Source organism: Pseudophryne corroboree, chromosome 6, assembly GCF_028390025.1.
Source record: "Pseudophryne corroboree isolate aPseCor3 chromosome 6, aPseCor3.hap2, whole genome shotgun sequence".
Lineage (NCBI taxonomy): Eukaryota > Metazoa > Chordata > Amphibia > Anura > Myobatrachidae > Pseudophryne > Pseudophryne corroboree.
Genome location: NC_086449.1, coordinates 394361080 through 394388623, shown reverse-complemented (window position 1 = coordinate 394388623; position 27544 = coordinate 394361080). Strand labels below are relative to the sequence as shown.

At 42.6% G+C, this 27544-nt stretch overlaps 1 protein-coding gene across 1 annotated transcript in view; it reads left to right on the top strand.

Annotated features, from left to right (window-relative positions):
- The window catches only part of ITIH5 (inter-alpha-trypsin inhibitor heavy chain 5), a 152521-nt gene that overhangs the window by 19805 nt on the left and 105172 nt on the right, over positions 1 to 27544 (top strand). Inside the window, exons 2-6 of the mRNA XM_063926817.1 lie at positions 3137 to 3181; positions 3570 to 3733; positions 4332 to 4430; positions 6453 to 6697; positions 19716 to 19885. Coding sequence (XP_063782887.1) covers positions 3137 to 3181; positions 3570 to 3733; positions 4332 to 4430; positions 6453 to 6697; positions 19716 to 19885 — 723 coding nt within the window. The remainder of the gene's footprint in view (positions 1 to 3136; positions 3182 to 3569; positions 3734 to 4331; positions 4431 to 6452; positions 6698 to 19715; positions 19886 to 27544) is intronic.

The window sequence follows — 27544 nt, the reverse complement described above, 5'->3', positions numbered from 1 at the left end:
GAGGAGACTAAGCGGGGACATGATCAACATTTACAAATATATAAGGGGACAATACACAGAGCTTGCGCGGGACCTGTTTTTGGTAAGATCAGCACAGAGGACACGTGGTCACTTGCTTAGGTCAGAGGAGAGGAGATTCTGCACAATGCGGCAAAAAGTTTTTTCACAGTAAGGACAATACGTGTTTGGAATTCCGTGCCTGAGGAAGTAGTAACGGTGGACTCAGTCAACACCTTTAAGAATGGGTTAGATAAATTCCTAATGGATAAGGATATTCAGGGTTATGGTGCTTAGTCACACACTATAGTTATTAAAACACAACGGCTGTCATTAAAACAAAACGGCTGACATCAGCATGAGGCAAAATTAGTCTTAAAAGAAAACTGCATAGGAGACCACCAATAGGTTGAACTCGTGGACAAATTGTCTTTTTTCAACCTTAGATACTATGTTACTATGTAGAGAGACGTGTCATAAAAATGACTTACATCCAAATGTAAATGAGCCCCAAAGTTGGTAAGATCTACTTGTTGAAAAAAAGACACTGAGATTTTTCAAGATTTGTTTGTGTTTTATAAAAGGTTCCATATACTGTAAGTGGTCATGAGAAACCTTATTTAAAATGCATGTAGCCATAGGGATCATTGTGCCTTATAACCAATGCAGGGAAATGGCACTGATGAGCCAATTTGAATGTATGTATCTCTGATTCCCCCCAAGAATGTAACGGTTACATAATGAGGTAAAGTGCAATCAGGGAGATTGCTGGAGCATTCAGTGAGTCAGGGAGATTGCTGCTATTTCAGGGAGTCTCCTGCAGAATGCGGGAGGGTAGGCAACTATGTTCTGGGGTCACACATAAAGTGTTCACGTTCCAGGCACTTTCTGCAATTGGAAATCCATGTGAACATTTGCATGATCCTGAGTTGGCTCATCTATGCGACAGCACCATCCCCAGCCCACTGCTTGTGAGAGCAACCGTTATCACTTATACATCTGCACCAGCCCCATGCTTGGAGCAGGAGATCTGGCTGACATTAGACAGAGCTCTGCACAACCCTACTTCTGAAAAGACGTAACTGTCTACGCACCCACAGGAGGCTTATTCTACGCTTCTTCCCATTCTGTCCCCTTGCCACCCAGTAACATATTATTCGGTGGGTGTCTTTTATCCTTTCTGGGTGGCTCTTCACATGTGATTTTTAGCAAGAGCAGATTTGTGAAAATCGCATACCTCCCAACTGTCCCGATTTTTCGCGGGACAGTCCCGTTTTTTGGGGACTGTCCCACCAGCGGGCCGCAGTGTCCTGGGGTGTGGGGAGGGGGGCAGTTGGGAGGCTCTGTCGCGCAGCGTGTATTCACTAGAGACGGAGGGAGAGGGGGGCATGCCAGCAGCTCACGGTGCACTGGGTATGCCCTCTCAGTGACGAAAACCAGGGGCGTGGCTTGCGATCGCGGCACTCACACGAAACCATGCCCTCTACCCTTAGGCCATGCCCCCTTTTTCGGCGGGGTGCGACTAAGCCACGCCAAAGTCCCTTCTCCATGCAAAAAGTTGGGAGGCATGAAATCACTGTCTCAGCCTCAGTAGCGATCCATATTAAATTAGGCCCCTAGTGTGCAATCCTAATAGTACTGTGCATTATTTCTTACAAGACAAGCTAGATTTGAATATATATCTCTTGGTTTTATTCTGTTTATTTAGAGGTTATACTTTGATTGGCCTCTTTATTTACTTTCTAGCTGAGACATATTCCTGCTAAAATATTGTGTCTCCCACACACATCCAGTGGGTGGGGGGATGCCAGATGGTTTACAAGCATATTGAAAAACTGAAGTATGTGAAATTGTTTCGTTTCAGTGTATTGTATTGCGTTAGACATGGGAGTGTTCCCATTGTTTTATTACATGCAGTCTTATTAGTAAAGCTTAAAATGATGACACTTCTTTAACTTTAGTAGAATATCATATATAGGGCTGATTTCTACTAAAGCGCACAGTACGATTGGAAATACGACATATTAGGCCTCCTTAACAGACATGGCCAAGTTATTAGCATAGAAACATAGAATTTCACGGCAGATAAGAACCACTTGGCCCATCTAGTCTGTCTCTTTTTTTATATCCTTTAGGTAATCTCAACCCTTTTTGAACCTTAGATTTTTGTAAGGATATTCATATGTCTATCCCAAGCGTGTTTAAATTGCTCTACAGTCTTAGCCTCTACCACCTCTGATGGGAGGCTATTCCACTTATCCACTACCCTTTCTGTGAAGTAATTTTTCCTTGAATTTCCCCTGAACCTGCCTCCCTCCAGTCTCACTGTATGTCCTCGAGTTCTAATACTTCTCTTCCTTTGAAGAATGTTTCCCTCCTGAACTTTGTTAAAACCTTTGGTATATTTGAAAGTTTCTATCATGTCCCCCGTTTCCCTTCTCTCCTCCATACTATACATGTTAAGATCTTTTAGCCTTTCCAGGTAAGTTTTGTGATGTGTATTTATATCCTTCTGGAGATATGGTCTCCAGAACTGGACACAGTATTCCAGATGAGGCCGCACCAATGACCTATACAGTGGCATTATTACTTCTCTTTTCCTGCTACTGATTCCTCTTCCTATGCAACCAAGCATCTGACTTGCCTTTCTCATTGCTTTGTTGCAGGTAGATAATCAAGGCGATAACTAGTGGTGTGCGTGTGGTGCTGTCGCACAGAGAGCAGGGTCCTTACTTTTGGCTAGCAGTGCCGCCAGGACACTATGCCCCATGCTGCACTCTTCCCGATCCCGGCAGCCCCACCCACTCTGTGCGATATCATGAGGTCATGTGCTTAGGAGGTGGGGCTGGCACCGGAAGTCCTGTTACACTGCTGTAGATAATAACACGTTATACTAACCAGCAGAATGTTTATAAAATGTTTGGCAGGGCTTAGTGCTTATTTGGAGGATGATAATTCTTGATTGGAAAAGTCATTATTCTTTACTAATTTGTAGCTATATAAAAAAAGATTATTATTAAATTTTGCTTATAACATCAATGTTGTTTAGATGTGCTATCATGCACTAGATTTCAATTTGCAATTATTTATAAACAAAGATTATTAAGGACCATATATGTTTGGTTTGTTTTTGCCATAGGGTGGACCCCGATTTCCAAGACAAATTCCGTATTCATCAAGAAGAGTAAGTGTTACAAGAACTCTTGTTCTTTATAATCCATACCGGTATTATAACAAATGTTTATTGTTTTCTTTATATCATGCTTAATAACTATCTACCACGCTATATACAAGGGATGTATGCCAGCATGTGGGTTTAATTGGTTTGCCCGGGACTTTATATGGGAGTTCAGCCACTCCAAGGCTGGTAATTAAAAAATAAATGAACTTTTAAATATTTTATTGCAGAACATATACTAATAAACTTGCTTCAGGTCTTTATTTTAAAATACAGTTCTTGTGATCTCGGGTAGTGCACCTCATCTCTGATAAAGAATGAGCTTGCGGGACCTGGCAGTACTTGTACTAAATGGTACATTGAAAATGAATTAATTACATATTCTTCTATATAGGAAATCAAGCCCTTGGTTGCTGAGTTTACTGTGAAATCTACCATTTTATCACGCTATGCATTTACTGCTGTGTCCTGCACCATGGTTAATCGGGCAGTCGAGGCAAAGGAGGTTGTATTTCAGATGCAGATTCCAGCTGCAGCGTTCGTCTCCAACTTCACAATGTAAGTAACTTCTGGAGGTTACATAGGGATAGCATATTATGCAGCACTTTACATATGTAATCATATACTGTACATCAGTATTCCCTACCACATGCACACACACACACATATGGGCTCATTTAATTACCAGCCTATTAATCTGCCATTATGCCATTATGAAAATCACTCAAACACAGGGAGAATTTCCAAACTCCACACAAATAGAGCCCTGGTCAGAATCAAACCCATGATGCTAGCTGTGAGGTGACAATGCTAACCACTGTGCTGCTCACCTTCTCAGATAATTATATTACACTTTACTACAGCCCACACCTCTAAAAGGCTGTTGATAAAGCAGATAGAACAATGGTGCAGAACTATCTTCTTATGGGCCCTACATCTTTGTTTTGAATTGTACTTTCAGAAAGACTTTTCAATAATCTTCTATAAGTATGCAATTATGATAATTTTAGACCGTTAAAGAACAATTAATTATTGTAATCAGCAGTAAATGAAGTCTATATTTAAAATGCAACAATTTCACTCTAATTGAAGTATAAATACTCTGTTATCAATTGATATTCCTTGAGTAATAGTAATAGTGACGTATACATTGCAGGATTATTGGGGGCAGGACTTATCACAGTGAAGTCACCTGGAGAAAAAAGACAGGAGATAACACTATACTGGACCTTGATAAAATTATTGGTGACAGACGGTAAGAAAAAGTATGTAATTAAATAATGTGTTCTTAATGAATATATTCCTTAGGTTTCTTCATAGATTTTTTCAGACCCATGCAGTTCCTATTAGATCTCCTTTTTAAAAAACTAAAAATTTAAAAACCTCCAGCAAAACATCTCACATTTTATTTATCTGGTAAGAAGCCATAGTCTATTCATAGAGGACCCTTAGCACATGATCCCACTCTAGACAACCTGGTATCCTACTATACATGGACCCCAAAGCTGTTCACACAGGACAAAACAGAATATAAAATCACTAAGAAGCATATTTAACACAATCCGCATCGTGGTAATTCAGCCACATGACATAAAGTATGGTGGTGTTTGGGAAACCACCATTGATGTACATCGATTTCTAGACCCAATTCTGCTGCCAAAAATGCTTTGAAAACTATGGTGTTTAGGAGTGCTCCACAGATTTGTCTGTTCTCCCTTGCAAATTCATAACCAACATTAGGACAGAAGAGAACAGAAGAGTATGGAATTTTTATAACCAGCACTAGGCTTTACCAGGCAAGGTTAGTGACAGGGGGGACATGCTGCAATGGGTTCCCCCACCATAGTGTCAACCCACCTTGGAACGGTCAGCACAGGGATGAAATCACTAGAGAATTGGGAACCATAAAAAATAAATATGAATCCCCTTTCCTAGGATGGACCTCTCTGTGCTGATAACACTAGGGCCAATTACCAGCACACCCTGGAAAACAGGGCCTACTGGGACCTGCAGCTGTAAAAATGACAAGACTCAGACAAAAATAATTTATTAAATAAAAAGTCCACCACACCCCTTGTTGCTGTCTTTATTACTTTAAATATTCATATGTAAGGGTCCTTTCATTCCAAGAAGGTATCCACAAACTCAAAGAAAAAACACATATGTGACAAAGCATTACTTCTCCTAAAGGCTGCCTGTTGTTATTGAGCACATGCGGTCATACCAGTGACCTGTGGTGGGGTGAGGCAGGTGAGACACAGTCTTTTTTGTCATACAAACGTATACACCAGAGTTTTGACTGTATAAAGTATATGAAAAATACAAAGACTATATTAAAAATATCTTCTTTGTATTATTCTAATAATTTTTATAATCAAAACTTTGGAGTAAAAAGTCTATGGACTATCTTTTCCTCACATCTGTGATCAAAACTCACCAAATGTCCAGCAGTATATACTGCTGCACCTGTGTAAAATGCCCACATGAACCCTTGGGCTCATATATTGTGTGTAAATCTGGCTCTGGTACTAGCCAGTGCCTCATGAGCTATTTACCTCCCTGCAAATCCTTGGGTATTACTCACGCCTAGACTGGCCAACTTGCACTTCTGGCAAATATGAGATGGGCAGATGGGCCGGTCTGGCCATGAGCTCTGCTCAGCCAACATATAGTACTATCCTAGATAGAAACAAAGCAGTTTTTCTGTTGATGTACGAAGAGCTTTTGCATGTGGTCAGTATAGGTCCACAGCAGTTGGTGTGCTCACTATTGGTGGAGTCCATTTTCCTGGACGTTCTCCCTCTTCAGAACAACGAGCAGACAAGTAAAAACACTGGTGAGTACTGCTTACAAAATATGCTTACAAAACATGAGGCCACGTCCCAATGAGGCGTGGCCATGTCCTTTTCCATTTGTGCATCATAGTCGCATGCACAAAGGGGATCCTGGGGCCAAATGAAAGCCTTAGTCATATATATAACTAAACAGTATTTTCAAAAGAGTGAATACAGTATTCACATAGGGGGAGATGTACTAAGCCTGAAAAGTGATAAATATCACTGTGATAAAGCACCAGCCAATAGGCTCCTAACTGCCATGTCACAGGCTGTGTTTGAAAAATGACAGGAGCCGATTGGCTGGTGCTTTATCACAGTGATATTTATCACTTTTCAAGCTTAGTACATCTGGCCCATAGTGCCTTTAATTATATTGGTGTTATTTTATTATATTATTTCAACAAGTTTCTTCATAACATGCCCCGGTAATTTTTATGTAGGGAGAATGAAATGGAAACATTTAATGCATCAGCGACTATCCCAGGAAGAAACAAAGCAGTTTTTCTGTTGATGTACGAAGAGCTCTTACAAAGACGCCTTGGGTTGTATGAGCATGTGGTCAGTGTACGCCCACAGCAGTTGGTGGGCTCACTATTGGTGGAGACCACTATTCTGGAGACATCTGGCATCACTTTCCTGGAAGTTCTCCCTCTTCAGAACAACAAGCAGAAAAGCAAAAACACTGGTGAGTACTGCTTACAAACAGAAACACACACACACAGTGGTACCTGAATTATCTGTGTGACTGGAACATGGTAAAAGGAAGCCTGATAACCAAAAAGCTTGGATAATTGTATCATAGGCTGTCTATTAAGCAGATGATAAAACGGAACATTTATTCAAACATAGCCCAAAGTTTCAAAATAGTTAAAGAGCTTTTTTGATATTTATTATTTCTTTAATCAGGTTCGGTGTCCATGCTTATGTGAGAGACTTGTTAACGTCTTCTACCAAATTGTAGCTACAGTATAAATAGAAAACAAATAGAAAACAAAAGGAAGCCCTTCAGCAATACAAAATACTTATATAGGGACAAGTAATTGTCAATTAGAACAATTAGAACATGAACTTACTGTATATACAGTACATCTATAGGTTTATAAAAGTTCCAGTTTCTTTGATAAATGCTAAGTTTATTTTTAAAATCTGAACATCTGTAATTAGAAATAGTATACAGACCATCTAAAGAGGAAATGTATGAAACTATCTAAAGAGGGCAAATAGAAAATGTTGCCCAACTGTAGCAATAATCATGTTCTACAGTACCTGTCATTTATCTAGTACATTAATATATAAAACTATTACCAGCCTGTCAAAATGACATAACAACATAACCATAATGTCAGCGCTGCCGGCTGTGCGCTCCTTCAGGCATCATTTAGTGGCCGCAGGTGCACAAAACACTTATGTTTCCCCCATAGAAGAGAGCAGAAGCATTAGTCTTTTATTATATAGAATAATAGCTTGGGTCAGTGTTTTGTTTTTTCCAGAAGAAAAGGTTCCACGGCTGTCTTTTCATATGGGCTCAATGGGCAGTTGCCCAAGGGCCCCAGGAATATAAGCCTAGGCTTATAGCTGAGGGTCCTGTTTTTCCAGGGGTACCAGATTTGTGAAAATCGACACTTGGGAACCAGCGATATTTTACTTTAAAGCAGTGGTCCCCATCTGAGCCTGTTACAGTAATTGCTCTTCCCAGCCAGATATCTTGGGTTCTGTCTGACTAAAGGTGCATACACATGTTGAGATATTGTCTATGCCTGATTTTGACTATGCGATTTCCCTTGAACGCCCCCAGAGCCCAGAAGCACAGATATTATCTATACACATGGTGCGATTTTGGCTATGTGCGATTTTGACTATGGCATACTTTGAACTAGATAGTAAAGATTGACTTGCCTGCACAGTCTATTTTTTCTTGCGATACCAATCCCGTGGGGCCACGCATTGGTTTCGCAAGCTGTGTACACATGGTGCGATTTGTACTAACTTTCCTTACGATTTTGACTATAAAAATCGTAAGGTTACATCATAAGGTTACATCGCACCGTGTGTATGCACCTTTAACTACTATGCCCAGAATAACAGATATCAGCCTTCCAGCAGCTGGTCCCTTCTCCAGCTCCACACACCTGGAATGCAGTTACATATTTTCGTCGGCAGATTGCTCTGGTTCCTGAACGCTGATCCCCAAGTCCCCAGTACCTCCTGAAAGCTGGGACTCACTCATTTTTGTTCTCCCATTGAAAGCTAAGAAATCTATTTCCAGGAACTGGAGATATCTGCAGTTAAGCAAACTGCCCTCCCACCGGAAACTGATAAATATTCCACTTCACTATCCACCCTTCCCCTTCATATTAAACATCCTCTACCATCCTAAAATTCATGTCCCAGGGTCCCTTCATTCAGCCCAATGCTCCCTTCTACAGTTTAGTGTTCTCCCTCCCACCATTTGTGCAGTAAAGGTGTAATTATCAGAAATGAGTGATCCAGGTCCTACATACTGAGCGGAAGATAGAACACACCCTACCGCCAGCGGGACATCAAAGTTGCTGCTGATAGCACCCCAACCCCTACCGCTGGAGGATGAGTAGAGGCCCCAGTGCATTGCTTTGCCCAAGGGCCTACACTGCTGTTAAGACGGCTCTGTACACGGCCATGGAAAAAAGGTACTGGTACTCACTACTCACCTAAATTGCTGAAGGTCCTATGGCTAGGAGAGTGCCTGTCTGGGCTATAAAGTGTAGTAGTTGGACTAAACTATTCTGACGATAAGAGTTCTAAGCAGTTCTATTAAAATACTTTTGAAAAAGTTGCAACAAAATGCGTCAGTGGTCTGCAGCCACACTTCCATAACACTGGCTGAAAATATGCTTTCATTGTACTAGAGGAATTCCCAAGCCTGTGGCTGCAGGAATGCTACACAAGAGCCAAGCAAATTTGCAAACATCGTATGCTACTAATTAAGTAGAACCCCCTGGTATAACCCATGGTAATACCTTCGTCATTCTGTTGGGTAACACTCATTATTACCATCATTCATATGTAAGCCCCAACCTAAATAGGAACTTGCTAGGCGCTGACTGCTAATCCAACTCTTCTAAAAACAAAAGGGGACTTAATCCTGTCTATTTCAGAAACAACATTTCATGTGGATTCTATTATTAAATCATTCAGTTTGAATATTGTACACTCTTCAAGTTATGACTATATGGGAATATGAAGTTAATCACAGCCTTTTTATACTACATTATCGATGTTTGATTATAAGGCTGTAACATGAAATTTGCTTACACTCCTGTTCTTTTTAAAAAAAAATGCATTTTAATTAATTACTATACATCAGAGCCACATATTTTTTTTCTTTTCTCTGTAATAAGTGGTAATGAATTTACAGGTGTTCTGATAACTGTGTATTTCTTAATATGTTTTCTCTATAAGGGACTGACCATCCCTCACCGCTGCAGAGGAACCAGCCACAAAACTCAAACATGCACCTATAGGAATAATATTGCTTTAAGACTTTATATGATAATGATATAGTGCAAGGATACAAAGTAACATGACACTACTTACAGCAGCTATGGTCCTAAGTAGTGTCACTACAGCTTATATGGGGATATGTACTAAGCAGTGATAAAAGTGGAGAAGTGAGAAAGTGGAGAAGTTGCCCATGGCAACCAATCAGCTGCCCTGTATACGTTTATAGAATGCAAATTATAAATGTTCCGTCAATGCTGATTGGTTGCCATGGGAGACTTCTCCACCCGCTCACTTCTCTACTTTTATCACTGCTTAGTACATGTCCCCCATCGAGTAGGAAAAAGTCGTGATTGGTGGGGAATGACAGAGGGTGGAAGACCTGTCAGCAGGAACATTACAAGCAAGAGAATACATAACTGGGAAGGAAATGTGAGTAGCATTTTTTCTGCAGTGAGCCAATGTGCTGATTGGGATTAGCTCAGGGGTGCTTTAAGAGAGGAGGAAGCCTGTGTCCAGCCTTCTCCGTTCGTACCCCCTCCTCTCTGCAGGCAGCGCTGAGAGTCTGAGCTGCACCATTTTCACAGTGTTTTTTTTTAACAGCGCTGCTGCCGTCGGTGCGGAACTCCAGAGGGGTGAGTATTCAAAAAACGGGTACAGCGGGTGCAGTGTGGCCCCCCTGGACTCAGGGGCCCGTGTACACACTGCGCCTATTATAGATACGCCAGTGGATTAACTGTGGTGATGTTTGGACATTGCAGTGAACGCATAGCTTTGCACAAAATATAGTGTCTGTTTGTCTAGTTGAAAAATAAAAAGTGGAATATAAATGAATAAGGTCAATTATGTCACAAAACAATAGTTTTGTGTTGGTGTGGTTTTACAAAGTACTGAATTATTTGAACATTTACATTTTTCAAAGAGCTATAATAAAACACAAAGCGGGCCAGTTTAAAATGCAAAGAACAATTGAGTCACCTCATTAGTAGCCAACATTTTAGCCATTCCGGTGGTAGGCACTGTACAGATAGACATTGAGATTTGTGGAAAAGCTCTCACACCTAAGGGAGTTATCACTAGCAAAATCAGCCTCTGAACATGCTCCTGCTATTGTCATGATGAAAGCTGCATGGGTTCCTGTTCCATACTGGAAACAACACAGCCACCAAAGATGTTTTTCATAGACTCGTGAAATTTTGGCAATAACAAAAATGAATAGAAAACTACAGAGTGAGAATTGAACTGTGGAAAGCATCCTATTCAGTAGGAAGCAGTTTTCAAGTTGGAACCCACAGATACCTGCAGAATGCTACTGACTTAGCACAGCTAGTTTATTCAATAGAGATGAAGTCATGGCTTCTCAGAGTTAAATGAAGATTAAGGGCCTAATTCAGCATGGAACGCAGGTACGATTGCGTTCGCATGCTGAAGCCCTGTGAAGTGTGCGCATGCGCAGCAGTCACAGACACTACCATTGGGAGGTGTTTCCTTCCCCCCGGGACTGCCAGACCGGGCTGCGATAGGCAGAGAGCTGCTTCCTGTAGGGAGACAGCTCCCTGCCTCAATGCAGCCCATAGAAGTTGTGGTTTTGTGCATGCGCTGGGTCCCAGTGTCTGTGAACTGTAACTAACACAGGTGCCAGGACCCAGGTGGCAGCTGAGGCGGAGACAAGGAAGGGGAGACCCGGCAGCAGCGGCAGCCCTTCTCCTCTAACAAGGTAGGAGCCGCTGCTGGTAAATATGTATACATAATTAAAAAATAAATGACATTTCAAAGCTTGTTTTATTATAAAGTTATATTAAACTACCAATTACCAAGATGAGGGCTTATATTTAAACAACATTTCTATATGACATTTTGACTGTGAACATTTAATGTGTCGGCATTTTGGCTGTGTCAACATTTTGAAGACATTTTAACTATATCGACGTTATGACATTCGACATGGCGTCAACCTTTTGACTGTTGACAGTGTGATTGCTGACATAATGACTACATAACCTCCAAGCAGCTAGTTACAGAAAATGGTCGACAACAAGCTGAATTGGTGGTATGGAAAACCACACAGATAGCATATCCTCGGATTTGGTGGATGCTACCACACTTGCAAATATCAACCAAACAACACTCAGGGCCTGATTTTGAGTTGGAATGGTGATGTCAGATGCAGTGGCGATGTCAGACGCAGTGGAGCAATGTTCCTCATTTGTGCATGCCTCTAATAACACTGCACATGCATCTCAATTTTTTCCACAATATCATGGAAAAAGTGTAATGTACTCAGAGTGAGCCTGGGCCATAGGGGTACAGGGGAAATCCCCAGTGCCCCAACACCTGAGGGCTCTCCCTCTTTTCCTAATGTCAGATTCCAGACAGTGCACTTGAATTATACATTGAAATGCTATTAGACGGTTAGTTACCTGGTAAAGCAGAACAACATGGTCGCTTGGTTATTTGTCCTCCTCACAGTCAAAATTAGCAGTAGGCTTAACAAACCTGCATGAAAACAACATTTAAAATACACTGAGTGGTCAAATTTTTATGACCGCCAGGAGATTTTAGGCAAAGTAGCTATTCCACAGATAATGTTAATATAGGATGTCTGCATAAGAATGGAATGCATAGGTATGCACAGAAGAGTGGCATTGATCATATGAAATAATGGTTAAACAATGAGATCTGATGGACATTGAATGTGGAATGATTGCTGCAGTGCCAGCTTTAGCAAAATGGTTGCATTAGTGAATTGTTTGAGGGTGGCATGTCTTAAAGTGTACACAGAGTGGACCATTAGACCAGAAAGTGGGGATGAGCACAAGGGCTGTAGTTGTAAACAGCTACCGGATGCTTGATCAGGACGGAGAGTCACTCCCACAGACGGGCAACAATGCATCAAATTAGATGATCTGAATTAGGAACACACAAATTCTTTGCCAACTTGTCGAGGTGTATAGTGATCACATCATGTCAAAGAAACAAGTTTGGTTTGATGCACTTCCTGTGGTGGACGTGCTTCATCATCTGGATTGCTGCTCATCTTGAACATCTGTCCTGCCATTTTCAAAGGCAGTGCACCAAAATCAAACCTGTTTCCATGACATGACGTTATCACCTTACACCTCGACAAGTTGGCTTTAGATTTCAGTTGCTGATATGCCCTTTAGACACAGAAATCTGATCACACTACGCACCTCAATGACCAGGTTTCCACCAGCCCAGCCATCTTACAATTCGTGTTGGGACAGTATGATTGATATGAGGCGCAGTATAATGGCTGTGAGGGTAAGCAGTGGTCTACCTGCTCTGGCCTGGCAGGAAATTAGAATGAAATAGAGAACATTACACATGTGAGCGTTCTTGTTACCTTACTTATTGAACAACCATATATCCATTTCTATGAGGGAATAGGTTTGTTTCAAAGAAACACACACAGCATTTCTGTGGTGGTGATATGTATCATTAACTGATGTCCATATTTGACCAACATGCTATCAATCCTAGGAAACACGTCAGTCATCTATCCCTGAGCTGTACATAAATGTTTATCTGGAAAATATAACAATGGACTATTTCCCTTATCCACATGATTGCATGGGGCTTCCTGGCTTCCCAAGGAAAATTACACAGGAGTCACCTGGATGTGGAGAAAACCATTAAAAATGTATTGTTATGTTGCTATAGTATTGCATGCCATAGCTTTTTGCAAACAATGAACAGGTGTTAAGAGTATTATAGATTCCACTAGGTGCTCATTCTGGGTCTGATACATTTTTTGTTGACTGCATATCTAAAAATAGTGTCTACATGAACAAATGTAAAGAATATTCACATTTGCAAAGAAAGACTGCTCAGCTAATCCAGATTTCTGTGGATGAATAAGTAAACACAGGCATGTGTTTCAGCAGATGTCAGTTTCTAATTTGCATAGTACAAGAGTCACTTATGTAATTATGGGGCAGATGTATTAACCTGGAGAAGGCATAAGTAAGTGATAAACCAGTGATAAATGCAAGGTGATAAACACACCAGCCAACCAGCTCCCATATGTAAATTAACAGTTAGGAGCTGATTGGTTGGTGCATTATTACCTTGCACTTAACACTGCTTTATAACTTCCTTATGCCTTCTCCAGGTTAATACATCTACCCCTATATATCAGTATAAAACTAGACTTTGAAAGCTCTTTTTTTGCCAGTTGGTGCCAGGAGTTCTTCATAACTCTCATTCCACCTGTAAAACACACATGGGCTTGAAGATGTATACATAATGCACAGGTAATGATTTTTAAGATATTTTGCGATTTCTGTGACTTGCAGCCTCTTGCGTTTATCTGGTCATAGAACTCTTAGGTGTCTCCTAATGGCCTTGTATTCTATACGTATGAGAGTTGGAAGTTCAGGGTTGTCGCCTGTAGGTACAATGTGCAAGAAGGTGCCCCAGTGTTTAGTGATAGCTAAGTAAGTGTTATGGGGTTGTGAATTTTATTGCACTATAATTATTAGCATCCTGTATGCAGAGTCATACGCCTGAGGGGCACCCTCCGCTGAGCAGCAGGCCCTCCCAAATCTTACCTTGTGCCCTCCTCAGTGGCGCTATCTTCCCAGTAATATTCAGGAAGATGACGTAAGTGCACAAAAGAGCAATAGCTCTGGCACAGTGCCACACTGCGCTGTGCCATATTTCTGATTGACGGCCCAACGTAAGTAGACCCTGGGTGTATTATAAATATGCCTATGTCTGTATGGTAAATGTGCAACACTGAGCCTCATTTAAGTTTAGGAGTAATGCTGGGCATACACTGTCAGATTAGGGAGAGATGTACTAAGCAGTGAAAATAGTGGAGAAGTGAGCCAGTGGAGAAGTTGCCCATGGCAACCAATCAGCCTTGAAGTAACATTAAAAATTTGCATATTATAAAAGTATACAGAGCGGCTGATTGGTTGCCATGGGCAACTTCTCCACATGCTCACTTCTTCACTCTTTTCACTGCTTAGTACATCTACCCCTAAATGTCTGTCAGACAGTCAGGGCCGGTGCAAGGTCTCTATGCACCCTAGGCAAATGTCCAGCCTAGCGCCCCCTAACCTGCAAAAACCCCATCTTTCGGCAGGGAAATGCAGGTGGCCACTAGGTGGATTAGAGTATATTGCATTATTATACATATACAGAAAGAAGAAACAACACTCATGGACTTTTAAAGTGAAAAAGTATATTTTCGGGACTTTGTTCACAATATACAGTACTTTTACTTTCAAATCCTTGAATGATGACCGTTCTTTCTGCCTATGTATACATGCTAGCTGGCATGTTGGCAATTGTATAGGACACTGAGGCCAATTTACATTTTTTTTTGCTGCGTGCTGGAATAATTATCTATCTATCTATCTATCTATCTATCTATCTATCTATCTATCTATCTATCTATCTATCTATCTATCTATCCAAACTTTATACACTGCATCTGTATATGGGGTCTGGTGGGATATTTAATTGTATGTGTATACATACATACAGTATTATATACATATATTTGTTTGGTCCTTATTGTGTTCCATCCCCCCATCTGTAAGTTAATTACTGACCTCCCCCCACCTCCTCCATATGTACTGTATTGTACCCCGGTGCCTGTGTTTCCATATTATTCTGTTTACAAGTGCAAACCACCCACCAGGCTGTAAGATGTGTACTGTCTGTGGTCCTGTAGAAATCTCCATGGTTTACTTACTTAATAGTTGTTTCCCCATATAATTGGTATGGCTCCTCTTACATCCGGCAGCAGCATTACAGCGATGCTGCAGGTGCAGACATGTAGTCAGGTGCTGCTTGCTGCTAGAGAGTCAGAATCAGGACTATGGGGAGCGGCCGTTGGGGGCGCCCCTTGGGGAGCCATAGTTACATCCGCCTCCTATGTGCCTTCATATGACATGATGTTACACTTATTAGCACGGAGGAAGCCTGATAGCGACGGCTGCACCTGATTAGACCCAGCGCAGTGTAAGGAGAGGCCGCACACAGAGTCATCCTTCAGTTTTTTGCTAGATGAATTTAGTGGCGCCCTCCAGGAGCCGGCGCCCCTAGGCAGCCGCCTAAAGCTGCCTAATGGTAGAGCCGGCCCTGCAGACAGTGTATGGCCATGATATCTGCTTTCCTCCCCAGGAAAGGATACATTTCCCTGTCCCTTCCCTGTGAAGCTCCCGCTTGGCTCAGTAGGCGGAAGTTGGGTCGTGATTGGGATGGGATCAGGCACATCATCATCTAGGAACATAAATGGTTAAATTAATAGAGGTCCAGCTCTGATGGTAACATACACTGAAAGAGCGGGAGGGGAGGTCCCTGAAGCTCACACACTAGGGATGGGTATTGGAGATCCATCTTTTGGATTTTTGGTGTTTATCATATTATTGAATTACAGATGTAATAATAGCAGCAGCACCAATCACCTTGAGTGCATGAGTGCATTGGTAATCTTTTTTTTGCAGTGTCAAAAATTCTACCACCCCTTCTGGATGCTAGAGGATATTGTGTTAACCACAAATTGCTTCCTCTTTATTTTATGCTATGTGTGAAGAATGTATGTTGCTTATACAATCAATTATCTGATTTTTTTTGTCTCCTTTATCTGTTATTATATATTCTAAAAATGCAATTTTGTTTATAATCTTGAGACAAATGAGAATGCAGTAATTAATTTATTGTTGTTACGTAGTTTTAATGTGTTTAGCAAGAATTTACTAAGTTAAATTCAGATGTGATGATTTTAGCAGGTTTGAAACTGACTAATAAATGACCTGTGTCTAGAGCTGAATTTAATATATACCAAAGGAACTGTCATATAGAGGTCTGGGTTTGTTTAAAATATACGGAGACAAAATTGTAATGATAGCATGTAACCTATAAAATAATATGTGTCTGTAAGAGATAGATAGATAGATAGATAGATAGATAGATAGATAGATAGATAGATAGATAGATAGATAGATAGATAGATAGATGTGTACTTCCACAGGCAGGGTGTTTTGACTTATATGTTTCCCTTTCTATCAGCTGAGAGTATGTCTGTACCACAGCAATGTCTCATATCTGGTAGGAAAAAATGCGCGTCTACAGATCTTTGTGTTTTCAGCTGACATCAAAGTCATAATAAGTAAATACATAATGAAATGAGTAATCAAATATGTTCTCGTCTTAACAATGTACGTTTATTATTGTGCCTTATTTGTATTATCGCATCTGGCAGAAAATAAAAGACGTTTCGGATCATCACTGGGCAGAAACTTATGCCACAACAATAATAGCACTGTAGGTTTTCCAGAGCTCTGGAACAAGTAAGAATGTAGCTTTCATGCCGGCCCAATAACAGACGTTCATTGCAGAATATAGTTCAGTTTGTAAATTAACTTCTGAAGTAATATGTTTCCTCTGTTCTTATCATGAGGAAGTAACGCTACACCTTAAAAGACACAGTGTAAACTTCTTACAATGGCTGCTTGTTTGGCTGCACTATCAGTCTAAACAGCGGAAAGGAACTGGAGTCAGGAAATGCAGATATGTCAAGGTGTCACATGTAAAGCCCAATCTTGTGGGTTTTTTCAGGTGTTTCTTAAAATAGATTTACAAGTAAGCAATTATCTAAAGTAATCTAACAACCTGTCCATTTAATGGAATGCTACAGTTAAATCAGAAACATTCCTGTTTATATAATAATAGTAAAATTCAGTAACAAATATGGAAAGATTGCCATATATCAGTAGAACTTAATACATTTTCAATAACGTACTACTATGGGCATTGCTTGCTTGTTCCTATTTATTAAAAACAAACGCAACCTTTCCTGTGACCATACATACAAAAAACATCAGTAATTCCCAATGTTTGGCCAGATGATCCGGATGATAGGTCCACTCCACAGTTAACAGGTCGACCCCATTTGGTTGACATGCATGAGATTGAGAGGTATAAAAGGTTGACATGGAAAAAAAGTCGACATGTAATAGGTCAACAGTGCTTAAGGTCCACAGATACAAAAAGGTCGATAGATTCAAATGGTCAACATGAAAATGGTCTACACAAGTTTTTTGTGGATTTTTTCATTTTTTTTCAATGTATTAATCATTTAGCATCTACAGGGACTACGATTGGGAATAGTAACCTTGCCCGAAGCATGGCGACACTAATTGGTTTAACATAGAAAATGACACCCTCCAAAAATCTTGTGTCGACCATTTCCACATCAACCTTTTTACCCTGTCGACCTTTTGTACATGTCAACCTTTTCTATTATCTACATTTTACATGTCGACCTAAAGACCCTATCAGCCTATTGCATGTTGAACATATGGGGTCAACCTATTGACTATCAACCTAATTCTGGTCAACCCAATGATCCATACCCGTCCAGACAACTAATTTGTGCACAAGAGTAGTAGTAGTAGTGCAAAATCCTGTGCACAGCTCCAGGTAATACAAAAGCAGTGTTCAGCTTACCTGCATTATACTGCATCTATTCGTAATGCATTGAAAACAGTTAAAGTTGCCATATAACCTCAATAAAAAGTTCCTTCCCTTTTTCCCTGGGAAAACCAATCACCAGCCTCAATCTGTTTGCCGTTAAAGAAAAAGGAGCTTTAATAGGAGCATGGGCTGTGGCACATGCTCCATTATATGGAAAACATTACAGGACTTCAGATGTAAATATGCTGTATGTGATATTTCACAGCTGAACCTCTTGTATGGCAGTAACTGATTATTTAGTTAAAGATTCATTTATTGGGCATCTTTTCCTATTAGGAAATTTTGCCCTGACCAATGCAATGTATCCCTTCATTGTATATTATACAAGGGTGTGCTACGGGATGCCGGCGTTCAGGATGCTAGCGGTCAGAATGTTGACATCTGCATCCCAACAGTGCTTTGTAAAGAAGGTAAGCCTAATCCTTATCCTCCCCCTATCCCTTCTTTCCTGCAGAGTATTCCTAACCCTCCCCCTTGCAGCCTAAACCTAACGCTCCCTGCCTGCAGCCTATCCCTAAATCCTCCATTCTCGCAGCCTAACCCTCTCCTCCCCCAGGTTAACCTTAAACCCTCCCTTCCTGCAGCCTATCCCTAAACCCTTCCTTCTCGCAGCCTAACTCTAACCCTCTCCTCCCCCAGGTTAACCTTAAACCCTCCCTTCCTGCAGCCTATCCCTAAACCCTCCCTTCCTGCAGCCTATCCCTAAACCCTTCCTTCTCGCAGCCTAACTCTAACCCTCTCCTCCCGCAGCCTAACCTTAAACCCTCCCTTCCTGCAGTCTATCCCTCCACCCTGCCGCCTAACCCTCCCTCCTGCAGTCTAACCCTAATCCCTCCCTTCTCACAGCATAACTCTAACCTCCTCTCCCGCAGCCTAATCCTTATCCTCCCCCTATCTCTTCTTCCCTGCAAAGTAGTCCTAACCCTTCCCCTTGCAGCCTAACCCTAACCCTCCCCTCCCACTGCCTAAACCTAACCCTCCCCTCCCACTGCCTAAACCTAACCCTTCCTTCCTGCGGCCTATCCCTAAACCCTCCATTCTCGCAGCCTAACCCTCCCCTCCCACTGCCTAAACCTAACCATCCCTTCCTGCGGCCTATCCCTAAACCTCCACCCTGCCGCCTAACCTCCTGCAGCCTAACCCTAATCTACCTTCTCACAGCCTAACCCAAACCCCCCTCTCCCGCAGCCTATGTCCGCCAGCATCCTGAGCGTCAGGATGCTTACAACATCCAATATAATACAATAATAATAATAATAATATAGTACAATATAATGCACTGTGCAGCTATTTTTGTGGTCATGCATGTACACAGTGAATTCATATGAATATTAAAATTAGATTTTGTATCCTTGATTACAACAATTATACAATATATTACAAAAATGCAGAAAACTTTAAAAATAACTGATTATGTTGTGTTTATCATATATTATCTTCATTTCTCTACTTATATGTCTACTGATGCAAACTCTGAAATTCGAGCTGTTTCAGTTGTTAACAACTAGGAAAAATCTGCAGTTCTCTATCCACTATTATAAATGAAGGAGTTAAGAAATGAATTTCTGTAAGAATTGTGATAGCCAAGTATCATCATCCTTAAATACGTTTTCTGCTTCAGAGATGAGAAACGAAAACAATTTACTTAGAATTTTGAGCCACACCTGAAATGAATCATATCTTGGTGACATACAGTGTATATCTTTCTCCAACAGATGCAATCTCCCCTCCTCCTTCAACAGTAATCAACCAGACAGAACACTTTGCAAGAATACAGTTTAAACCCAATGTGTTTCAGCAAGCAAAGATCACTCAAAATGGGATTCTGGGAGATTTTGTTATTCGCTATGATGTACGGAGAGAGCTCAGTGTGGGAGATATCCAGGTACTACCAAAGTAAAACTATCTTCTATAAATGCAATTTAGTATTGTAAAGGGCCCTACAGACATGCCGATCCGCCGCCGAGCTGCCCGACGGCGGATACAGCTGACGGACGACCCGGCGGCGGGGGGGCAGTGACGGGGGGAGTGAAGTTTCTTCACTCCCCCCGTCACCCGGCTCCATAGAACTGCAGGCAAATATGGACGAGATCGTCCATATTGGCCTGCATGTACAGCCGACGGGGGACCAGCGATGAACGAGCGCGGGGCCGAGCATCATTCATCGCTGGAGCCTCCACACTGAAAGATATGAACGAGTTCTCGTTCATTTATGAACGAGATTGTTCATATCTTTCAAACAAATCGGTATGTGTGTAGGGCCTATAAGAGTTATGCATCTGCGCATGCACTACAAGGAAGAGGAGTGTTTGCTTTAACTTCATCCTATCCTGATATCCAAAAGAACTTACTGTTTGTCAAGTAAAACAATATACACTGCTCAAAAAAAATAAAGGGAACACTAAAACAACACATCCTAGATCTGAATGAATGAAATATTCTTATTAAATACTTTGTTCTTTACATAGTTGAATGTGCTGACAACAAAATCACACAAAAATTATCAAGGGAAATCAAATTTATTAACCCATGGAGGTCTGGATTTGGAGTCACGCTCAAAATTAAAGTGGAAAAACACACTACAGGCTGATCCAACTTTGATGTAATGTCCTTAAAACAAGTCAAAATGAGGCTCAGTAGTGTGTGTGGCCTCCACGTGCCTTTATGACCTCCCTACAATGCCTGGGCATGCTCCTGATGAGGTGGCGGATGGTCTCCTGAGGGATCTCCTCCCAGACCTGGACTAAAGCATCCGCCAACTCCTGGACAGTCTGTGGTGCAACGTGGCGTTGGTGGATGGAGCGAGACATGATGTCCCAGATGTGCTCAATTGGATTCAGGTCTGGGGAACGGGCGGGCCAGTCCATAGCATCAATGCCTTCGTCTTGCAGGAACTGCTGACACACTCCAGCCACATGAGGTCTAGCATTGTCTTGCATTAGGAGGAACCCAGGGCCAACCGCACCAGCATATGGTCTCATAAGGGGTCTGAGGATCTCATCTCGGTACCTAATGGCAGTCAGGCTACCTCTGGCGAGCACATGGAGGGCTGTGCGGCCCCCCAAAGAAATGCCACCCCACACCATTACTGGCCCACTGCCAAACCGGTCATGCTGGAGGATGTTGCAGGCAGCAGAACGTTCTCCTTGGCGTCTCCAGACTCTGTCACATCTGTCACATGTGCTTAGTGAGAACCTGCTTTCATCTGTGAAGAGCAAAGGGCGCCAGTGGCGAATTTGCCAATCTTGGTGTTCTCTGGCAAATGCCAAACGTCCTGCACGGTGTTGGGCTGTAAGCACAACCCCCACCTGTGGACGTGGGGCCCTCATACCACCCTCATGGAGTCTGTTTCTGATCGTTTGAGTAGACACATGCACTTTTGTGGCTTGCTGGAGGTCATTTTGCAGGGCTCTGGCAGTGCTCCTCCTGTTCCTCCTTGCACAAAGGCGGAGGTAGTGGTCCTGCTGCTGGGTTGTTGCCCTCCTATGGCCTCCTCCACATCTCCTGATGTACTGGCCTGTCTCCTGGTAGCGCCTCCATGCTCTGGACACTACACTGACAGACACAGCAAACCTTCTTGCCACAGCTCGCATTGATGTGCCATCCTGGATGAGCTGCACTACCTGAACCACTTGTGTGGGTTGTAGACTCCGTCTCATGCTACCACTAGAGTGAAAGCACCGCCAGCTTTCACAAGTGACCAAAACATCAGCCAGAAAGCATAGGAGCTGAGAACCACCTGCAGAACAACTCCTTTATTGGGGATGTCTTGCTAATTGCCTATAATTTCCACCTGTTGTCTATTCCATTTGCACAACAGCATGTGAAATTGATTGTCAATCAGTGTTGCTTCCTAAGTGGACAGTTTGATTTCACAGAAGTGTGAATGACTTGGAGTTTAATTGTGTTGTTTAAGTGTTCCCTTTATTTTTTTGAGCAGTGTATATCCCTCATGTTATTTGTGCCAGTGTGCTAATCACTTTTCTGGCAATAAATGTTTGTTTTTTGTAAGCGGTCATTTGTTATATGGGTTATATTCATGTTAACTAAAGTTAGAGTTAGCGGATGCTTTTAATTTATAAAGCCATCTTAGCTGGCATAGCGTATGCTGAAGTTATGGCAGGCATGTTTGCTTGGAGTGGGCAGGTCAAACATCAGATATACTGTAATTATTAAACACAATTCACACTATGGTATTCAATAGCATAACATTAATAGGGATAAATACGATATCCGGGCAGACGGGATACTATACCGACAGTGGCATCCAGTCTGCCGTAATCCCGACAGCGTTAGCGAGTCCCCTTGCAGTCTTGATGTGCTCACCACGCATCACCTCGCTGCGCTCGCCACAGGTTCTATTCCCACTCGGTTGGTGGCGTCGACCCACCAACCAAGTGGGCATACGCGGCGGATGTCGGGATTCCATTTGTTGGTCTCCTAAACGCCGGGATCCCGACAGCCAGTATATTGACTGCATCCCTATTAATACATAGGCACCAGCCACCATCTGTGGATTTTTCTTTTTCACTTCAGTTCATGGGAGTGAGGGCCACCTGGCTAACCCAAAACATGTGACCCAGGCAGGTCAGATTCATTTGCAAAGTAAATAGCATGACTTGTCTGTGCTTTGGTTTAGATAGTTGTATCAGGAAAGTAATAGGTTCTCTTAAGGGTACTATATGCACCAAATTAATTACCTGACATTTATTTTTATTAAATGTTGATTTCTGTAATTGACAACGACATTGTCGAAATGAATTCATCAAATGCATGTGGGAGTCTACCGGAGAATTTTAGGTGGTAAGATATATGAAAATTCTAGGTGTTCACTCCATGATCATTCTAGACTATACCCCTGCCGTATATAAGTGATCGCCCACTGTCAGTTGGCAGTTGAGCGGCTCATGTTGTCAGTTGTGTTTTTTATGTATCTCATCCGTGTATCTCAAAAATTAGAGCCATTCTAGTAAAACCGCCATGATGCCTATGACATCTGTTATTATTAGAGAAAAATATAAGAATTATTATACAGATTGAGTCTCCCATATCCAAATTTCTGGAATTTTTTGAGAGTGGCTGAGAAAGTGACACCTTTGCTTTCTGATGGTTCAATGTACACAAACTTAGTTTCATGCACAAAATTGTTAAAAATATTGTATATAGTTACGATCAGTCTATGGCCCTCATTCAGCAGCAGTTGCTGCTGCTACGAAAATGCAGATTGACCGGTTTTGCCCATCTGCGCATGCACAGCATTTGCAGCATAATGTGATCCAGATGGATCACATTATCTATATTCTAATCTGTCCGTGCAGATCTATGTATGTTGGCAAGACGATCCGGACTTTCCGCGAATGGATGAACCAACACAGTTCTTCTATTAGGTTGGCCTACTCCTCTGGCACTACAGATAAACCAGTGGCACAACATTTTTTGGATGAAAGGCATCAATTGGCCACATTGAGATATATGATTATAGATTGGATACAATCTATGGAAAGAGGAGGTGATCGTGCACTGGCACTTTTGAAACGCAAAGCGAGGTGAATCCATTCTTTGGATACGGGTGCCCCTAGGGTGCTGAATGAGAATAATTCACTTTCTATGTTCATTTGAATTAGATTTTGAGGCTCTGATCATGTAATGACTCGGCACTATAAAAGCAAGTTTTTGTGATATTCCACCATTCCTGTTTTTTATGATATTGTGTGTTTTTTTTTCTATATGTGGTTATAGAAACTGTGAGCTGTCCACCATGGGTTATTTATATCTATCCTCTATCTGTATCCCTTGAAGTTGGTTTAGAAGAAGTGATCAGTGAGTGGAACGCATCATCGCTGGTTTTTACGTTCCAATAGCTAATACTCAGGGGCGTAGGGAGGGCGGTTCCGGTGGAGCTCGAGCACCAGGCGCTCAAGACAGTACAGGGCGCCTCAGCTCGACTCCGCCGGAACCACCGCTGGCCGTAAGCAGCTCGCAGCCGCAGCAGTCAGTCACTGACAGCTGGAAGCCCGAGCAGCATCAAGTCTCCCCCCCCCCCCCCCTCCCCTCCCTCCTCCCCTCCGCTCCCCGCCGGTCCGTGTCTTGTGTGTGACATCACGCGTCACACGCACGGATGGGCGGAGACGCGGACAGCAGCAGACGGGAGCAGGAGCGGGCAGGTGAGTATTTTTTTTGTTTTTGTTTTTTTTGTTTTGTGTGCGGCACTACCAGGGGGCAGAGCTACAGGGGCATAATTACTCTGGGCACACCTACTGGGGGCACAACTACTCTGGGCACAACTACTCCGGGCACATCTAGAGGGGGCACAACTACTCTGGGCACAGCCACAGAGGGCATATCTACAGGGGGCACAACTACTCTGGGCACAGCTACAGGGGGCACAACTAAAGGGCGCACATCTACAGGGGGCACAACTACTCTGGGCACAGCTACAGGGGGCACATCTACAGGGGGCACAACTACTCCGGGCACAGCTACAGGGACACATATACTGGGGGCAAATCTACAGGGGGCACAACTACTCCGGGCACAGCTACAGGGGGCACATCTACTGGGGGCAAAACTACAGGGGGCACAACCACTGGGGGCAAATCTACAGGGGGCACAAACCAGGGTGCACAATTACTCTGAGCACAGCTACAGGAAGCACACCTACTGGGGACACACCTACTAGGGGCACAGCTACTCCGGGCACAGCTGCAGGGGGTACATCTACTGGGGGCAAATCTACAGGGGGCACAACTACTGGGGGCAAATCTACAGGGGCACAACTACTGGGGGAAAATCTACAGGGGGCACAGCTACAGGGGGCACAACTACTGGGTCCATAACTACAGGGGGCATAACTGTGGCCATGCCCTTCCCTATGAAGCCACACTCCTATTTGGCACGCACTATGTTTAACCTATGGGTGTGTGTAGGGGGGGGCGCCAAAGGAAACTTTCGCCCTGGATGCCACAAGGTCTAGAACTGGCCCTGGTGGCCATGCCCCCAATTCAGTACAGGGGAGGGGGGCACCGAAACATACCTTTGCTCCAGGCACCATGACACCTTGCTACACCTCTGCTAATACTGCACCGCTTCCGGTTCCTACGTTCCATTCACAGGAAGTGAGGCACTAGAAGCAATGGACAGCGGCGATGCTGCCGCGAGCAGGATTAGGAGCCCAGTCCTAGTACATAGCGCTGGCTGAAGCCAGGGGGACGTTCAGTGGCGCACCCAGGGGGGGTTTCCGAGTACCCAGAAACCCCCCTCCACTAAAAAAAAAAAAAAAAATTTTTTTTTTTTTTTTTTTAGCTGCATGAGTATTATTAATGACTGTCTAGCATCCTCTGCAGCCTGCTGTCTTCCTGGTGGCACTTGCAAGTGCAATAAAAGTTTACTTTATTTTAATTATAGTACATATATATCCATGTGCCTACATATATACACATGTATATACATACATACATATAAACACACACACACACATATGATATATATATATATATATATATATATACATGTATATATATATATGTGTACTGTATGTGTATATATATATATATATATGTATGCATGTTTAATATGCTATGTATATGTGTATATGGGTTCACTACGATCTCCCGGCGACCAGCATACCGGCGCCGGCAGGCCGGCCGCCGGCTTACCAACAGTGTGGCGAGCGCAAATGAGCCCCTTGCGGGCTCGCTGCGCTCGCCACGCTACGCGCGCCACACTATTCTGTTCTCCCTCCAGGGGGGTCGTGGACCCCCACGGGGGAGAATAAGTGTCGGTATGCCGGCAGTCAGGCTCCCGGAGCCGGTATGCTGGTCGCCGGGAGCCCGACCGCCGGCATACTGAAGACCACCCGTGTATATGTATGTGTGTGTGTGTATGTATATATATATATATATATATATATATGTGTGTGTGTGTAGATATATGTATATATATATATATATATATATATATATGTGTAGATATATAGATATATAGATATATATATATATATATATACACACACACAGACACACTAGTTTTACGGACCCAGCATATACTGGGTCACCTCAGTCCCCACCCCCGTGATTGGCTCCGCCCAGTTCTGGAAACCCCCCCATGCAAATCCTGCGTTTGCCACTGACGTTGAGCGGCTAAGTAGGTGGGTATAAATAGCGCTGGAATAGAGAACTCATGTATAATCAGTGGATGGATTTTGATACTCAGTCTAACATGAAACGTGACGTCACTTCCGGTGGTGTCTTACGCGGGTAATTGAAATATTAAAGAGGAGTGGTATATATATGACCCAAGGTGGGGGCTATAGGGTTTTGTTTGCACTTATTGTTTGGGTGTCCTTGTGCACAGATGTGGTCTTGAAAAAGGCTCTGCTGTGGGCTGAAATGTTGACAATTATGTTTTTTGTGCTAAAGCCTGGTGAGTGCCCTCACTATCTATACAGTGTATGGAAGCATGGAAGGATTCTTATGACTCTGAGTAAGCCACCCCAGCCGATGTGAGGATCAAAGTAAGAGGCCCAGATTTATCAAGCCTTGGGGAGTGATAAATTGCATGGTGGTAAAGTACTAGCCAATCAGCTCCTAACTGCTATGTTACAGACTGTGCATGAATAATGACAGTTAGGAGCTGATTGGTTGGTACTTTATCACCGTGCAATTTATCACTCTCCAATGCTTGATAAATCTGGGCCATAGTGCGGTCTGTTCTGGACTTAGATAGATCTATATATATATATAGATCTATCTATCTATCTATCTATCTATCTATCTATCTATCTATCTATCTATCTATCTATCTATCTATCTATGGGATCCGTTCCGGATTCTCTGCTTTGGGAACACAACTTGTACGCACACTCCCAGTGAGGGGGTGTGACCTCACTAAAATGGGTGTGGTCTTGCTAAAATAGGCGTGTCCTTGCAGAAAAAGGCTACCTTACACCCCAGTTTTTGACCCTGCACCAACAGACCTCAGCCACTACAGGGAAAAAAAATAATTCCACCATATTAAGCCCCACAGTAGTGCCCCTTGCACCATATTATGCTCCCTGCACCATATTATGCCACACACCACAATGCCCGTGATATATTATGCCCTACAGTAAAGCTTCTAGTTACTTTTATATTACCTGCTCGCTGGGTGTCATGCTCATTGCCAGGAGTTTCATGTGCTGGGTGTATTGCTTGCTGCCAGGGGTTTCATTCTCTGGCATCCATGCTCGTTGACAAGTAGTACCACTTTACCTTATATACATTACTCCTCACAGTAGTGCCCCTTATTCACATTACAACACACCATATTGCTCTTTATTCACATTACACCACACAATAGTGCTCTTTCTATACATAACGTCACACAGTAGAGCACCTTATACACATAATGCAACACATTAGTAATGCCTTTATACACATAATACCACACGGTAATGTCCCTGTCACATATGACACACAATATTAATGTCCTTATAAACATAAGGCGCCTTACACATTATGCCAACCTTTATTAATGCCCTTATACACATAATGTCCCTTACACATAT